Source organism: Myotis davidii, unplaced genomic scaffold, assembly GCF_000327345.1.
Source record: "Myotis davidii unplaced genomic scaffold, ASM32734v1 scaffold78, whole genome shotgun sequence".
Classification (NCBI taxonomy): domain Eukaryota; kingdom Metazoa; phylum Chordata; class Mammalia; order Chiroptera; family Vespertilionidae; genus Myotis; species Myotis davidii.
This window is the reverse complement of record NW_006290305.1, coordinates 1241390-1258353: the sequence shown is the minus strand read 5'-3', so window position 1 is coordinate 1258353 and position 16964 is coordinate 1241390. Positions and strand designations below refer to the sequence as shown.

General features: G+C 58.2%; 1 protein-coding gene across 1 annotated transcript in view; it reads left to right on the top strand.

Annotated features, from left to right (window-relative positions):
* PLXNA1 (plexin A1) overlaps window positions 1-16964 on the top strand; it is a 51053-nt gene that overhangs the window by 17308 nt on the left and 16781 nt on the right. The window contains exons 6-23 of the mRNA XM_006763289.2: window positions 282-382; window positions 686-809; window positions 899-1052; window positions 1389-1488; window positions 3074-3188; window positions 6305-6505; window positions 8337-8433; window positions 8504-8697; window positions 8810-8961; window positions 9044-9164; window positions 9527-9663; window positions 10863-11030; window positions 11591-11684; window positions 11888-12127; window positions 12212-12355; window positions 12673-12907; window positions 15459-15601; window positions 16931-16962. Coding sequence (XP_006763352.1) covers window positions 282-382; window positions 686-809; window positions 899-1052; window positions 1389-1488; window positions 3074-3188; window positions 6305-6505; window positions 8337-8433; window positions 8504-8697; window positions 8810-8961; window positions 9044-9164; window positions 9527-9663; window positions 10863-11030; window positions 11591-11684; window positions 11888-12127; window positions 12212-12355; window positions 12673-12907; window positions 15459-15601; window positions 16931-16962 — 2552 coding nt within the window. The remainder of the gene's footprint in view (window positions 1-281; window positions 383-685; window positions 810-898; window positions 1053-1388; window positions 1489-3073; window positions 3189-6304; window positions 6506-8336; window positions 8434-8503; window positions 8698-8809; window positions 8962-9043; window positions 9165-9526; window positions 9664-10862; window positions 11031-11590; window positions 11685-11887; window positions 12128-12211; window positions 12356-12672; window positions 12908-15458; window positions 15602-16930; window positions 16963-16964) is intronic.

Below are 16964 nucleotides of genomic sequence, written 5' to 3'. Positions count from 1 at the left end.
GGCTGCCTCCTGCACACCTCCCACTGGGGATCGAGCCCGCAACCCAGACATGCGCCTCTGACCAGAATCGAACCTGGGACCCTTCAGTCCGCAGGCCGATGTTCCATCCACCGAGCCAAATCAGGCAGGGCCAAATAGACCTAGCTGGAGGAAGTCCCAAGATGGGGGTGTCCCTGGATTATGGGATCAGGGGGGCACATGGTTGTGCTGAGGAAGTGAAGTTGGTAGGGGTCCCGGGGATGGGCTTGGTGGAGGCCTGCCACAGAGTCCCCTCCTGCCAGGTGACACGAGTGCCCGTGGAGAGCTGTGTGCAGTACACGTCATGTGAGCTGTGCCTGGGCTCTCGGGATCCCCACTGTGGCTGGTGTGTCCTGCATAGCATGTGAGTCTGGAGGGGATAGGGGTGGGCAGGGGGGCCCTGATGGTTGTCTCTGCCCTGGGAGGGCCCCAGATTGGCTCGCTGTGCACCTCGGGTGGTCACAGCTCCCCTCCGAGCTCCTCTGGGTCTTCCTGGGTTTGGCGGTTTCCTGTGACCAGCTGAATGACAGCCAATCTAGCCACATCCCAATAAAGATGGGGTGCACTGAAGCTGGTGGGCTTCCCCAAGTACAGATGTCGGCTCTGCTGAGCATGGGCTAGGTGCTGGGTTGCTCCTTGGGCTAAGCCCAGGCTCCTCTGCCTGTAGCTGCTCCCGTCGGGATGCCTGTGAGCGGGCGGATGAGCCTCAGCGCTTCGCCTCAGACCTGCTGCAGTGCGTGCAGCTGACTGTGCAGCCTCGCAATGTCTCCGTCACCATGTCCCAGGTCCCGGTGAGTGTGGCCACCTGGCTTGGGCCAAGGGATTGGGGCGGGGGTGACAGGACTCCATTCACCCACACCTCCTGCCCTGGGTGCCCTAGCTGGTGCTGCAGGCCTGGAATGTGCCTGACCTCTCTGCCGGCGTCAACTGCTCCTTCGAGGACTTCACTGAGTCTGAGAGCATTCTGGAGGACGGCCGTATCCACTGCCACTCGCCGTCCTCGGGGGAGGTGGCGCCCATCACTCAGGGCCAGGGTAAGTGCACCACACCTGGGTCTGGGCGGCATTCGAAGGGGCCTCCTGCTGGGGAGGTGGACTGTTGTTGGGGACAGAGAATGGGTGTTGCATGGTGACCAAGGAGGATGACAAGGGATAGAGCAGATCCCAAACGGGAGCAGTATATAGTCAGGAGACAGGTGCAGAGAAGCAGGGGCCCACCTGGTATGCTCAGGTGTCCACCAGCCGGAGGGGCTGAGGTGCCGCCAGGGGCTGTGTACTTGGTGGTTGGGATGGTCCGTGGCGAGATCATTTCCTGTTTGGGAGTTGCCCTGCATGGGTGTCCTGGTGATCTGAGCATGTGCTGCCCTACAGGAGACCAGCGGGTGGTGAAGCTCTACCTGAAGTCTAAGGAGACGGGCAAGAAGTTTGCCTCCGTGGACTTTGTCTTCTACAACTGCAGTGTCCACCAGTCGTGAGTGTTCCGGGCCTTGTGCAGTAGTCAGGGTGGGAGGCGAATTCTGCCGTGAGAGCAAGCCCCTGGGCAGAGGGGCCAGATAAGCCTGAGGCGGAGGCAGCGGTCAGAGCAGGTGGGTGGTGATCTGCACTGGTTCACACTTGGAGAGTCTTGCTCTTAGCCTCGGTATGAGCAATGGCCTACGGGCACCAAAGCAAAGCAGGGAGCTCTGGAAGGGGGCAGAGGCTGCTAGGCCGTCTAGATGGACAATGGTGTGCCATAGGACAGGCTATTTAGTACCTGCTGTTCTGGGACAGGTAGCAGTCCAGGTCCTCTAGCTCATGCTTCCCCAGATGTGTGTTGGGGGTGGAGGATGGAGAGGCTGGGGCACAGAGAACCAGGATGGAAGCTGGTGCTGGCCTGCTGCCTGTCTTGGCAACTGAGGACCTACTATTTATCTTGCCATGGGCTGGCACACTGGGCCTAGAGGGGTTCTCTCGGCCCCATCCATGATCTGGACTCCAGATTCTGGAGGATGCTTGACCTTGGAAGGGCCAACATGTGGCATGGGGATGGTTGGGCTCAGCCTCAGCTGTGCCTGCCTTTGATGGTATGGCCTGGATATTGTTATTACCAGGGTATGACCTCTGTTCTGGGCTGGCTGGTATCTTTGGGGCAGGGGGCTGCACTCCAGAGCTGGAAGGGATTGAGGGTCTCAGGAGAAGCCCAGTGGCTGGCAGGCTGGTAGGTTCTCAGAGAGCCAGTGGTATTTGCCTGGGAGTGGTAGTGAAGGGGGCCACTGAAGCTGTAGAGACGAGGTTCGAGTCATAAGAAGCTGCAGGGGCAGAGCACTGAAAGGGCCCTGTCCAGGCTCTGGGGACGTGTCAGAATGAATGGGACAAGCTCTTGCCAGGCGGAGCCTTCAGGGTGGTGGATATCTCCCATAGCTCTATCTACCAAAATTAAATCTAAGTTAAGACAAGACAGAATTTTTTTTTAATATATTTTATTGATTTTTCACAGAGAGGAAGGGAGAGAGATAGAGAGTTAGAAACATCGATGAGAAAGATACATCCATCAGCTGCCTCCTGCACATCTCCTTCTGGGGATGTGCCCGCAACCCAGGTACATGCCCTCGACCGGAATTGAACCTGGGACCTTTCAGTCCGCAGGCCAACGCTCTATCCACTGAGCCAAACCGGTTTCGGCGACAAGACAGAATTTAAAATGTACTTCCTTAGTTTCAGTAACACATTTCCAGTGGTAATTGTCATGTGTGTCCTAGTGAGGACGGTGTAGACTTTAGATGTGTCCGTCATCAGGAAGGCTCTGTAGGCTGGTTCTCGGGTGGACTGTCAGGTTATTGAGGGTCTGGGGAAGAGCAGTGAAGGAGGGAGGGGAGCACCGTGCAGTTCAGTGGGTAAGACCAGCTGACAGGGAAGGTCTCTCTGAGCAAGTGGAGGATCAGCCAGTGCAAAGGCCCTGGGGTGGCCCTGTGATTAACCACTGGAGGAGCAGCAGGGAGGTGCTGTGGTGGGGCCCTGTATGACAACGGGTGGAGGCAGGTGATGCCTGGCCTCATTATCCCACTCCCTCCTTGCAGCTGCCTGTCGTGTGTCAATGGCTCCTTCCCCTGCCACTGGTGCAAATACCGCCACGTGTGCACACACAATGCTGCCGACTGCGCCTTCCTGGAGGGCCGCGTCAATGTGTCTGAGGTAAGGCAATCTCGGGAGGGGAGGTGCAGAGTTTCAGAGTTGTAACAAGACCAGGTGTCGCCTGCGGGTGTGCCTGGGAGAGCACCTATAGGTAGCTGGGATGCCAACCAAGAGGTCTGTGAGGTTGGGAACATCCTTCATGGCTGTTCTGGCCTGAGGCCAGCCAATGGCATTTGTTGGTGGTCACAGAGTCTCTTGTGACCTTTAGGGGAGCTGCAGAAGCCTCAGACCAGTGGCCCCCCCTGGGGCACCCTGTGGAGAGGGGTCTGACCATGCAGGACTATGGGAGCCTGGAGTGTGAGGTGTCTGGCTAGGTGGGCCCAGTGCCCTGAGTCCATGTGGACAAGAGGACATGTCAGATTGATCTACAAGGAGCTGGTCAGTTCCTTGGAGCCATCTGAGGTCCTGGGTGGTAACTGATGGTAATTAGGTCATAATTATTTGGAGCCTGGGCAAGGTACTGACTTCATGAGCAGTAGGGTCACTACTCCTGGAACCCAGGCTCTCAGGACCAGGATGGGCAGACCTGGAACCTGCCAGGCAGGGAGGGAGTGGCCAGGGGTCTCCATGTCCAGCCCGCAGATGCAGAGCTGGAACTTGAAACTAAGGCTCTGTTCTTCGCAGTGACACCATGCCTTTTGGTGGGACAGGGCAAGAGGGTGTGGGTCCTGCCGGCCGTGGGGCACTTGGCCTGAACTTCCGTGGACAGTCCTGGGGCAGAGGAAATGCATCATGCACAGGGTCCCTGCCATGCCGTGGGCTTCTCCTCACAGAGCCTCCCCTGGTTACCCCTCACATCACCCTCTGGACCTTTGTTGAACATCATGGGACAAGATGGCAGTGTAGGGCAGGCTGAGAGCAGGCAGGGACTGAGGGCACCTGGGCGTGACAGTGTCTGAGAGTGAGAGTGAGTAGTGTGAGGACCAGGGGTATAGAAGGTGGGCAGTGAGCTTGCTGGGAGTTTGGCTTGTGTGAGGAACTGGTCCAAGGTGTCCTGGGGATGGGCAGGAACCCTGAGGCAGCAGAAAGCTGGTGGGGCTGATTCCAGTGAGGTTAGTGACTGTGGGGTTCAGGAGCCTCGGTGGGCTGTTACGGGCCTCAATGGCCAGGGAAAACAGAGCAGCAAGTGCAGACCCCTCCTGAAGAATCTGCCCATGCAGGCCAAGCGGGGAGTGACTGTGGGTCCAGGGAGGGTTATTGGGGGATGATTTATTCCACAGATAGGCAGGCCGTCAGAAGCGGTAGTCCCAGGTTTTATGGGTATGTTTATAAGGAGCGTAACATCCGCAGACAACCAATCCCCTTGTTTGTAAGGACTTGGGCTCCCAGCCCAGGTCTCTCCTTCCCATCTCCTGTTTGGATTTGGCTCCTCTGGGGCCACCCCTCACTCAGGAGCTTGCTCACTCTGGTGTCTTGGTTCCCTACCCCATGGGAAGGAGTCCCCAGGAACCCCACTGCTTGCCCCGTCCCTGTACTCTCATGTGTGCTCGGGTTGTTTGAGGTGGAAGCCACCAGAGCATGTTAGGGAAGGGCGTAGAGGAGGCAGCTGGTGCAGGTCCAATGCCTGGCAGGGGTCCCATGTAGAGCACCCCCGAAGCAGAGCCCACACTCACTCTGAACCCAAACCCAGAAGCTAGGGCTTTCTGCTAGGAATGCTGGGCTGGCCTCTCCAGGAATGGGAGAGGTGGCCAGGATAGGACAATCATGTGCCTTCCCTCCTGGTGGCCTTCTTACCAGGAGGGACTTGCCCTGGTCATGGTGTCCCTGAGGTGGGATGGAAGGGAAGTTTTCTAAAGTCTTACTTACTGTGTATAGGCAGAAGAGTTCTAGGTCAGGTGACTAAAAGTCTAACTTGAGTCATATAAACAGTTGTGGCTCCTCACTCATTTCGTAGACGAGCCAGCTTACAGACCCAGAGCCCCTGGATGGGCAGAGATGGGTCCCCTTAAGGAAGAGTCCTGGTCCACATTACTCATCTTTCTCCCAGCTCAGCCTTGTCTCAGGCCACTGGTGGTGTCTGAAAGGAATGTCAGAATCCTTTTCATGGCTGAGGTGCCAAGGCCCGGCCAGAGAGCCTAGCTAGGAGTCACAGGGCCTACACTCTGAGACTGACAGTGGCGCTGGCTCCTAAGCAGCCGAGATAGTGTCCGCAGAGTGGAGGTGTGAGGCGGGGGAACAGCGAGAACAGTCCTGGTGGCCAGGACGAGCCAGGGCTGCTGAGGGGTCCAGTGGGGATGACAAGGTCTAGGGAGGCAGCAGGAAGATGCCTGGGCCTGGTGGCTGGGCTGGGCTGGGCACCCCTTCACATGGCAAGGATAGTGCTGGCATAAGTGAGGGCCCCTGAGTGCAGCGTTGGTGGTCCTTGGTACACGTCACCATTATCTGCCTCTCCCTGGTGGAGATGGGGTCACCCTGTAGTCCCAGGGGAAGTAGTCAGCCTGCCCGACTCTGCTCCGCCAGTGTCCCTTACAGGCTCCAAAACCTCTGCAGAGCCAGGCCTGGGCCCACGTTCTGCTGGGAGATACTGCAGGCCTTGGGGATTACGGCCTGTTTTCAGCATCTCTATTTAAAGCCCAGCTCAGTAGCGTGCCCCTGGGTCTGTCTCCTCCTGTGGCTGCTGTCAGTGTGCTGCAAGGGAGCTGGGCTCTTGCATCAGTTATTGTTGCCAAAATGCTGGCCCTGGGGGCCCCGACTGTTTTTCTGCCTGACTATTTTTACATGCTTTCTGGGCCCCTAGCAGAGCTTACAGCCCCAGCGCTCACTCTTGGCTGCTTCTGTCTCAAGGGCCTTTTCAGCTGTGGACCAGATGGGATCTCTTGGTTGCTGAATGGTGGGGTCCTAGAACATTAGACAGAGCACACTGAGCTCAGAGTGGGGAGGGCCTGCCCCAGGGCACAGAGTGCAGCCACGTAGCCTGGCAAGTGTAGAACCCAGGCTTCCTGCCTCTGGATGAGCTGCCTGTTCCTGAGGTCCTCAGTCTTCCAGTGTATAAAGTGGGCACGGTTGTGCTTGCCCCGGAGAAGCACGGGCTCTGCACATAGATTGCAGTCTGGGCCACAATGGGGTACCTGTTTACTGGCCCCCTCTACGCTCAGCTGAAGCCTTGTCACCCCCAGGACTGCCCGCAGATCCTGCCCTCCACCCAGATCTACGTGCCGGTGGGTGTGGTGAAGCCCATTACCCTCACTGCCCGGAACCTGCCGCAGCCACAGTCGGGCCAGCGTGGGTACGAGTGCCTCTTTCACATCCCGGGAAGCCCGGCCCGTGTCAACGCTCTGCGCTTCAACAGCTCCAGTCTGCAGTGCCAGAACTCCTCGGTGAGGCTGGGGAGCTGGCAGGGGCCTGGGGAACCCCTCCTGCTGGACTGGGCTGCTGGACTTAGGATCTGCTTTCTGCTCAGGAGCAAAAGGACAGGGCACAGTCAGGTGTTCTTCGAGCTCCCAAGGTGTCTGCCACGCCCCTAAGGCAGCCTGGGTGTGCGGGTGGGGCATTGCCAAGAGCCACCCAGATGTTTGGAGGGAGCACATCTCAGAAGTGGGAATGGGCAACTTAGATGTGGGCTTTGCATGGGGTCTTGGGAACGTGGGTAGGAGGCCAGGTTGAGGGTGTGGAAATTCCCACATGCTGTCATTACCCAATGCTTCCAGAGGGCCAAGGTCAGGGGAATTGTGCCCAAGTACTCGGCTCCTTTTATATCTCCTGTGGCCAGACACAGAAACTGTTCATAGCAGTCCATGCATTTGCACACTAGTAGGCAGGTGTTGCCCCAGTGCCAAGAAGCAGCCACATTTGGAGCCTTGAATCTAATAGGATGACATTTTCAAAGCTTGCTACCAAGTTCAGTGGATTCAGTAACGGTGAGCTCTGTAGAGCCAAAACCTTTCCTGTGGATTGGGGGAGTGGTGGTCCCGGGAGGCCTTCTTCCAGCTCTTTCTGTGACTGCTGGCAGGCCTCAGTTTCCCCATCTGTTCAGGAAGAATGTAGTCAGGAGAGGAGAGCAGGGGTTTCCTGTGGTGGCCAAGGCCCTGTTGGCTCCTGAGTTCTCTGCAAGGCCTGTGTTTAGCCCCCACCCTGTAAAATCCCAGGGGAAGGGTCCCTTGCCAGTGGTGGCAGACCCTTTACCAACCTCTCCTTTTTCCTAGCAGGTTGGGCTGGCGTCTGGGGGTCATAACAGGCTCCTGGGGGCAGGTCAGCCAGCTGGCTGGTGCTGGAGTTCCTTGTGCCCTGCTGCCTGTCCTGTCCTTTCAGTTCTCTCTCTTCCTTACTGTATCACTGACTCTGCCAGCTACACCTTCCCCCTGCATCTCTGTGGGGCTCCCTGGCCTAGCCTTGTCCACCTTCTCCTCCCTCTCCGTCTAAGGCCGTCTGCTGTATGTCTCTCTCTAGTTCTCTGTTTCTTCACCATTCCTGAGCCTCTGCCACCTCGTTCCTCGCACTCCTCATCCCGTCTGCCTCTCCCCTCTCACCAGGCCCATGTTTATCTTTTCTGTAACTGTTTTTAAAGGGAAAGGGAATATCAGGAAGTGATAGGATCCAGCTAAATTCCTGCAGATACAATGAGGATGGATTGCTCTGCGATGGAGTGGAGGGCCTCGACTGCAGACAATGGGGCACAGCAGGGAGTGCTGGGTCTGTGCTCCTGGGAGGAGCAGGGGGCTGAGCCTCACCTGACAGTGCTTTTTGCCAGCCTATGCCCAGGGCATGGGAGCACACAGCTTGTACCTCAATTCACAGAGCATCCCTGACAGGCATCCAAGGGGTCCACCTAGGAAGCCCTGAACTCCGGGTGGGGGAAGTAGGGAGGTCATCCTGGAGGATACACCTCATATGCTGCTGGGACAGAGGTTTGCCTGGAGAGCGGGGTCCAGGGCCACTGGGAGGGAAGACCTGGAGTTAGGGGCTTGGAGGGAGAGCTGGGTGTGGCAGGAGAGGATTAGTCCCTAGGTTGGTTGGTGGCCAGGTGTTTCTGTTGGGTACCCAGCTCTGTATTGGAAACACCAGTCTGGACAGGCAAGGCCTCCAGACCCTGCCCACCAAGCTCACTCCCAGCATCCAGCCCCAGTGGTGACCAGGAGGGGTACACAAGCCCTGACCTGCCTCCTGGGGTTTTGGCCTGACTCCGTACTGCATACTGCATACTGTCCGCAGTACTCCTACGAGGGTAATGACATCAGCGACCTGCCTGTGAACCTGTCGGTGGTGTGGAACGGCAACTTCATCATCGATAACCCTCAGAACATCCAGGGTGAGCCGGGTGGGATGGCCCTGGGGGTGGGGCCGTGGGTTGGCCCAGCTGACTGTGTTTCCCCCTACAGCCCACCTCTACAAATGCCCGGCCCTGCGGGAGAGCTGTGGCCTCTGCCTCAAAGCTGACCCTCGCTTCGAGTGCGGCTGGTGCGTGGCTGAGCGCCGTTGTTCCCTGCGTCCTCACTGCCCTGCTGACTTGCCTGCTGCCTGGATGCATGCCCACCATGGCAGCAGCCGTTGCACTGACCCCAAGATCCTCAAGGTAGGTGCACCTCTTGGGCCACTGAGGGGAATGGGGTCTCTGACTGCCCAGCTGCCTCCCTGTGCAGCTCCTCATGGCCCTTGCTGGCCTCCCACCCTCTGTTTCCCCACAGCTGTCCCCAGAGACAGGCCCACGGCAGGGAGGCACCAGGCTCACAATCATGGGTGAGAACCTGGGCCTGCGCTTCGAGGACGTGCGGCTGGGCGTGCGAGTGGGCAAGGTGCTGTGCAGCCCTGTGGAGAGCGAGTACATCAGTGCCGAGCAGTGAGTGCCGCCTGGAGAGGGTGGGGAGGCCCTGACGCCCAGCTGGTTGCTGCAGCCCTCTGAGGCCCCTGGTGCCCCACAGGATCGTCTGCGAGATCGGAGATGCCAGCACAGTGCGGGCCCATGACGCTCTGGTGGAGGTGTGCGTGCGGGACTGTTCCCCCCAGTTCCGGGCCCTGTCGCCCAAACGCTTCACCTTTGTGGTAAGCTCCACCCCACCCCACCCAGCCTGGAATCCTTTCTTCCCATGAGGCCTCAGGGGGCTGTGAGTCCTGTCCCTGCAGGGCCTGGCTTGGCCCAAAGGCTACCTCCAGTGTGGGGCTCCTTGTCCTCGTGTGGGCTCCCCCACCCCCTCGTGCAGCAACACCCCTGCTCCTGGTCTCCATCTCCCCTCCTCATCCCTGGGGTCTGACTCCAGGTTCCTCTGTACACTTTGGGCCCTGCCTGTGGGCTCTGTCTGAGAGTCCATGAGCACAGGGCCTGGGCAAGGCTGGAGATGCAAGCAAGCCTCTGGGCCAAGGGGTAGGCCTTTCCTGGAGCTCCAGCAAGTTCCTTCTTCCCATAGACTCCAACCTTCTACCGCGTGAGTCCTGCTCGGGGGCCTCTTTCGGGAGGCACCTGGATTGGCATCGAGGGCAGCCACCTCAATGCAGGCAGTGATGTGGCCGTGTCTGTTGGCGGCCGGCCTTGCTCCTTCTCCTGGTAAGGGGTGTGGATGGGGTTAGGGGTGGGGTGGTAGGTATAGCCCACCTTCTCCTGGTGGTGGTTGGTTCAGATGGCTGCATGTCTCCTCCCGTTGCCTGGGAAACAAGGGGAACCTGGAGAGCCTGGCCAGGGTGATCACTATGGAAACCAGTGGTAAGAAGGTTACCATGGAGACAGGCTACCTCAGAGTGGGAAGGGCAGGTAGGCAGGGCTGGCCGGTGGGCAGGGCCTGGGCTCAAGGGACAGGCACAACCACCCTGTCCTGGGGTTGAGGGATCCCTTGGGAACATTAATAAGTATTTTTTAAAAATTTTAAGAGAGGAAAAAATGCTAACAAAAGCCCTGAGGCTTGAAATAGATAATTTTAGATTAGGGATGATAATGGAGCGGCCCTTTAAATATTTTCCTGTGGTAATTACCCGTTATCAGACTAATTATTGGTGTTTGCAGTCTTGCTGCACTGGCGGGCCTGGTGGTTGTGGGCCTCCCAGCTGTGCTGAAAGAGCTGAAGCGATGGGGACCCAGGTGCAGGTAGTGACTGGCTGGCTGCCCGCCCAGTGGGAGTGACCCAGTTCCCCCGCGCCAGCCAGTTCGTTTTGCCTACTCACAGTCCAGGCCCAGGCTTAGCCCCAGGTTCACATCAGGGGAGGCGTGTGCATCACCCATCTAGCAAGAGTTGACACTGAGCTTGGCACTTTGGTTCTCATGGCAACAGAAGCCACAGGCTGAGTGGAGGTAGTGCCACAGCAGGTGGGAAGGTCAGGGTTCCCCAGTCTCTGTCCCACCAGCCATCCCTGGGGCTCTTGGAGTTCCCTTACCACTCAGCAGCCTGCTTGTGGGGACTGCCAGGCTCGGCTCTCCAGTCCGGGCATGGGCGTGGCTGGGTCACCTGGGGAATGAGTCAGGGTTGCCCCTTAGCTAGCGGGTTGGTCAGACAGGGCCTCGAATACCAAGCAGGGCAATTTGGAAGGAGAGGGCCAGGATGGCGTCCAAGATGGGCAGACAAGCACCTGACCCCTTAGAGAAAGTAGCTGTAACAGTCCTCAAGTCCTGGTGTGGCCCCGTTTTACAACTGGGTAGGTAAGGCCTGGGGAGAAACTTGCCCACATGCCTGTTTTCGATGGAACCTAGAAACAGCCCACCTGAAAGGTGAGCTGTAGCACCCACATCCTCACTGTCCCATGGGGCCCCTCCAGGAGGAATTCCCGGGAGATCCGGTGTCTGACACCCCCAGGGCAGAGCCCTGGCAGCGCCCCCATTGTCATCAACATCAACCGTGCTCAGCTTACCAACCCTGAGGTGAAGTACAACTATACCGAGGACCCCACCATCCTGAAGATTGACCCAGAGTGGAGCATCAACAGGTGGGGCTGCCCCAGCCTGCCCTGAGCCCCAACCTGGCCACTGCCCTCGTCCCGTGTGATGCTATGAGGACGGAGCTCTTGCACTGGGCTCTCCTCTTCCTCTTCCTTGTGTGGTCCTGCCACCAAATTTTTGGTGGTTGAATTTCTGGTGGTTTCCTTACAGTGGTGGTGCCTTGTGCAGAGCTGGGCAGGGTGTGGCCAAACCCTTCCTGTACTGCCTGGGTCTGTCTCTGTGGGTGGGAGTAGAAATAGCAAAGTTTAAGACTTTGGTCACTCCCCTGCTGTAGATGCAGCAACCTGGAAAATCATGTTACCCAAAAATTTCTCTAAACTCTGATGTTGCACTCTTTAAAAAAAAAGAATAAAGATGTTCCAGCCACAGCTCTCAAGATAATGGATCCCTGTCCTCAGATGTGGCTGATTTAATCTGAGTTCTGGTGCTGAAAGATTGTATCCTGCTTATGTCTTCTGGGAAGCTGGGTGGTGTGTCGGGACCCACCTGTTTGCTGGGCTTGGGCAGAGAGCTTCACCCCATGACCCCTCATCCCCTCATCTTCTAGTGGAGGGACCCTCCTAACAGTCACAGGCACCAACCTGGCCACTGTCCGAGAACCCCGCATCCGGGCCAAGTATGGAGGTGTCGAGAGGGAGAACGTGAGTCTTTGCCCCTCCCCGTACCCCTCCCCCTCCTCGTGCAACCCAAGCTACCTTGGCAGTTGCTGTGCTTGGAGGCCCCAGGGAAAGAAGCCATCCCTGGCCTCTGGGTGTGCATATGTGGCAGCAGCCCCTTGGCCCTGCCAGGGCCGGGCTCCATGTGCAGAGCAGCTGGCCCAGTGTCCTCGCACCTGTGTCCCCAGAACTGCCTGGTGTACAACGACACTACCATGGTGTGCCAGGCCCCATCGGTGGACAACCCTTCCCGCAGCCCGCCCGAGCTGGGGGAGCGGCCTGAAGAGCTGGGCTTTGTCATGGATGACGTGCGCGCCCTGCTTGTGCTCAACTCCTCCTCCTTCCTCTACTTTCCCGACCCCGTGCTGGAGCCACTTAGCCCCACGGGCCTCCTGGAGCTGAAGCCTGGCTCCCCACTCATCCTCAAGGTGGGCCTCACTCAGTGGGCAGAAGTGGGGGTGCAGGTGAGGCAAGGGCCAATGGGGCTCTAGCTCATCACCCTCCACCCCCAGGGCCGGAATCTCTTACCACCTGCACCTGGTAACTCAAGGCTCAACTACACGGTGCTCATCGGCTCCACGCCTTGCATCCTCACAGTGTCAGAGACGCAGCTACTCTGCGAGTCACCCAACCTCACCGGGGAGCACAAGGTCACGGTATGTCCATAGCCTGGTGATCTGTGCCTCAGCCCTGGCTCTGGTTACTGGGTCCCTCGTGTCTTTGACCCGCTGACCTAGTCCTACCTGTGACAACCCCAACTCTGTGACTGAGTCCAGCTCCAGGCAAGCCCTAACTTGGCCCCCATCCAATCCATGTACGCCTGGTGGCCTGGTACCTACCCTGGGTCCCAAGTGTCCCCATCCCACTGAGCAGTCCAGGCCAGGGACAGATGCTGTAGGGATCTTGAGAGTGTAGGCCCAGGAGCTGTGAGTGGGCATGTCACCTTCTGAACAGTCTGTACCCTCCCCTCCAGGTTCAGGCTGGTGGCTTCCAGTTCTCCCCAGGCATGCTGCAGATGTACTCAGACAGCCTGCTGACCCTGCCCGCCATCGTGGGTATCGGCGGGGGTGGGGGCCTCCTGCTGCTTGTCATCGTGGGGGTGCTCATTGCCTACAAGCGCAAGTCTCGTGATGCTGACCGCACCCTCAAGCGGCTGCAGCTCCAGATGGACAACCTGGAGTCCCGCGTGGCCCTCGAATGCAAGGAAGGTCTGTTGGAGCTATGAGTAGGGAAACATGGAGGGTAGGCGGGGGGTTCCAGGAATGTAGGGCATGCTGGGGTGCTGCTACTTCTGAGCCAGGGGCTGCCTGCCTGCCAACTCCACTCAGTTTGCAACATTCTTGATGGTCTCACTGTGCTGGGCTTGTTCCCAGTGAGGCAGGCAGTGGGGCCTGGGGCCTTGGAGCCTTGGCTTCTGTGGGGTGCTGCTTACAATGCAGATTCTAGCTGTCTGAGCCCCATCTTGGCTGTAGAACCTTGGACAGACACATAATCATGGGTGTCTCAGTTCCTTATCTGTAGGATGGGCGTAGTGCCAGTGCCCACTTCACTGGGGGCTGTGAGTGCCAGATGGCCCGTGCAGAGCCTGCAGGGCAGTGCCGCATGCATGCTCGTGCTAGCGTGGTGGCTCCATGCCTGTGGCCAAGCATCGTGCTGAGTAGGCCTTTTCTTTATCCCTCAGCACATGCAGACCCTGGCCTGGGGTGGCTTTTGTCCTTAAGGAGCCCTTTCTCAGGGAGTCAGGCTATAGTCCTCTGAGGATGGGCATGTGTACGTCTTGACCCTGGGTGTGAATGGCAGAAATCAGCTCTGACTGGCTTCTGCAGGGGAAGTGCAGAGTACGCTGGCTTCCGGAATGTAAGCCTGTCAGGAATCTCTTCGTCTTGGGGCTCCTCACTCCCTGTGGTGACAAGATGGCCATAGTGGGTGAGCTTAGCTTCCCTGCTGTGCCCAACTCCGGCCAATTCCTGATGTCATACCTGGTCACGTGCTCCCCGAGCCTGTGACTCTGAAGCCCCTGATGGAAAGTGGGTGGACCCCAAGGGCAGGTGAAGGTGGTCCAGAGAAGGGGGCGGGGAGGGGTTCAGGAGGCAGAGGCCACAGATGTCGGAATTGTGTGAGCAGTGGCTAGCGGGTCAGCAAGCTGGAACAGAGGGCATCCACATGGGTTTCCTGTCTCTTCCTGATGTTTCACAGGAAGGCCAGTGTGCTCGAGGTGCCATGGCTCATCCCTGGCAGAGTTGAGGGCAGCACTGCTGGCTGGGTGGGTGGGACCTGGTACTGGCAGCAGGGAAGTGGGGGCTGAGGCCATGGGCAATGGGCTGTACAGTGGTCACTTGAGGGTTAGGTTCAGCTACCATGCATATGCCTAGGCCCATGATGGCTGGCTTACCTGGCTGGGTATGAGATGGTGCCTCAGGGCTAGGTCCCCAGCAACAGGCCAGCCCCTACCCACTCATGGTCTCGGGCTCTGTGCATGTCTCTGAGCAACATCTAAGGAGCTGGGGATGTTAGGAGGGGTGAACAGCAGTGCTGGTGATAATCATGTTATTGGATGTTTGTGAGGTGCTAGGCACAACCATAGCATTTTGCTGATACTGGCTAGTGAGTGCTCACAGTTCTAGAAGGCAGGCACTAGCAGTGTTCCTAAATGTGAATGAAGAAAAGGAGCTAAGTGTTAGGGTGGGCCTAAGGGCCTCGAGGTCATAATGAGCCTGTCATCAGGTTGTTAACTTGAATGGGACCAAGGTATCCCTTTGCCGAGTACCCTGCCAGTCCTGGGAGCCTCCTCACTCCCCGACAGACCTGCCTGCCACTGATGGGACATAAGCAGGTGTGCAGGGACCAGAGGGGAGCTCTGCAGGCGGGAACCTCTACTGGAGCAAGGACGGCTGCCCACTGAGGCGGGTGTGCATGAAGCCTTAATCTGCCAGCGTGTGTAGGTACAATAGCTGGTGGGCACCCCAGGGCAACCAGGTAGAGATAAACGGACGCCCGGCAGCCATGCTGAAGAGATGAAGGCCCGGCTCTTAAACTTGCCAGCTGTTACTCAGAGCCTGCCAGGCACTCCTCTGTCTCCTGATCGGATAGCTCATCCCTTGGGCTGCTGCAGGGTCAATATCTCACACCTCTAGAATGTTTCCGTCAGGGCCTGCACCTGCCTGCCTTGTTTCTGAGAGAGACAGAGCCGCCTGGAGTGGGTGGGCAGTGTAGCAGCCTGCAGGCCTGAGCTATACATTTGGTGGCTGTCAGGGTGGAGGGCTGGGGAGCTTGCACAGCCCCTGGGTCCTGGCACCTCTGCTGCCCACCATCTCCCTCATCTGGACGTATGCCTTCTCTTTCCAGGTGGCTGAGTCCAGGGGAACCAGCGTGGGCAGTTGGTGCTCTCTCAGGTGGCAAAAGAGCTGACACCCATTGTTACTCCACCCCCACATGCCAGTGTGCAGTATGAGGGGTGAATGCCTGTCTTGGGCCCAGGCATTCCCTGGTATTGCTGCATGTTGGGAGCTCCATGTACCTGGGCCTTGTCCAGTACCTTCTCTGCTCTCATCTTGGCTAATCCTGTGATGACTCAGAGAAACAAAGGGATTTTGTCCCTGTGTTAGGACCAGGGAAACTGAGGCATAGGCAGGTGCAGTACTTTCCTAAGGTCACCCAACCAGTGAGCAGCAGAGCCAGCGTCTAAGCCTGGCCCTGAGTGGGGGTCGGGGAGCCGGGAGGCCAGTGGGGCACCTGCCTTGATTCCTGGTCTGGCCATAGCCTTTGCAGAGCTGCAGACGGACATCCACGAGCTGACCAATGACCTGGACGGTGCTGGCATCCCCTTCCTCGACTACAGGACGTACGCCATGCGGGTGCTCTTCCCCGGCATTGAGGACCACCCAGTGCTCAAGGAGATGGAGGTGGGCTGCTGGCCGGGGCTCATCCCGCATCCACCCAAGGGGCTCCTGGGGGGCAGCTGGAGGGTCCTGATGGATGGCTTGAGTCTGTAGGGAGAGGAGCGGGGAAGCAAGGAGGAAGGTCAGGAAGGGGTCTGGGGTGGGAGAGTCACAACCCAGCAAACCATCCCAGTGACTGGGCTCCTTGGGGCCGCCTTGGTTCTTTGGAGCCCGCTAGTCCATCTCATACACCCTACAGCTCACCTGGTCTGTCTCCTGGGTGGTTCCGAATGCCAAGCTTCACTGGGCAGGAGCCCAGCCAATGTATGCTGGGAGGTGTGAGTGCCCAGCTGAAATTCTTGTGGCTGTTGGGGCAGGAACGCGTGACTGAGGAAGCATGGAGGCTGTCAGAGCTGGGCTTCTCTCTGAAGATGTTGTCAGAGTCATGGCTGTTGGCACAACACGTCTTTAGGGGCCTCCCAGGCAGGCCAGGAGCCCAGTTCCTAGCTGGGAATAGCCAGGGCTCTGCAGATCAGCTCTGTTGTATTCTCTAGCCAAGGGCATCCCTTCTCTGCACACCTTGCATGTTGGGGGCCTGCTCACCTGTGTGGTTCCATTGGTGGGATGTTTCCTCTTAGACTGAACCTGAAAGATTTCCTGTCACTCTGGCTTGGGCCCAGGCATTCCCTGGGATTGCTGCATGTTGGGAGCTCCATGTCCACTGTCAGGTCTCTCTTCTGATGTTGCTATCTGCTGTCCTGGTCCAGCTGCTTTCATAGCTGTGACTGTGTGTTCTTCTTGGGACCTGCCATCGGTCTGACTGAGCTGGGAGCCAGGTGTCACTGGTGGCCTCTGCCTGACAAGCCTTGGTACAGACAGATAAGAGAACCAGCCATGCCTGCATCCCACCTCTTTTCCCACCTCCATGCCATGTGGCCCCGATAAGCCTCTTCCCCCACTGGACTTCAGGCATCTTCCATGAAGTGGGGAGGGTGGTTTCTGGGTTGATGGTTGTGGCAAGAGCAGAGTGAGTGCCCAGCAGATGGGGTGTTGGGTTGTTCTCCTTCCAAACTGCTAGATGGTGGCAGTAACAGGCCCTCATTCTACACCCCTCACTGACACTGGTATGCCTGGGTCTCTGTCTGGAGTGGGTATCTCAGGCAGCTGCCAGGCTACATCCATTCTGTTGAGGCCTGGACACCTGTCAGGGTGTCACCTGCCTCTGAGGCCTGCTCTGTGGCCTAGCCCTGCCCTCTGGCTCTGCCCTGCCCAGAAGGCCTCTTCCCTGCCCCTCCCCTCCATGACAGTACTGGGTGCCCTGCTGTGGGACTGAGCAAGCTCCTGTCCTCCCAGGTACAGGCCAATGTGGAGAAATCACTGACACTGT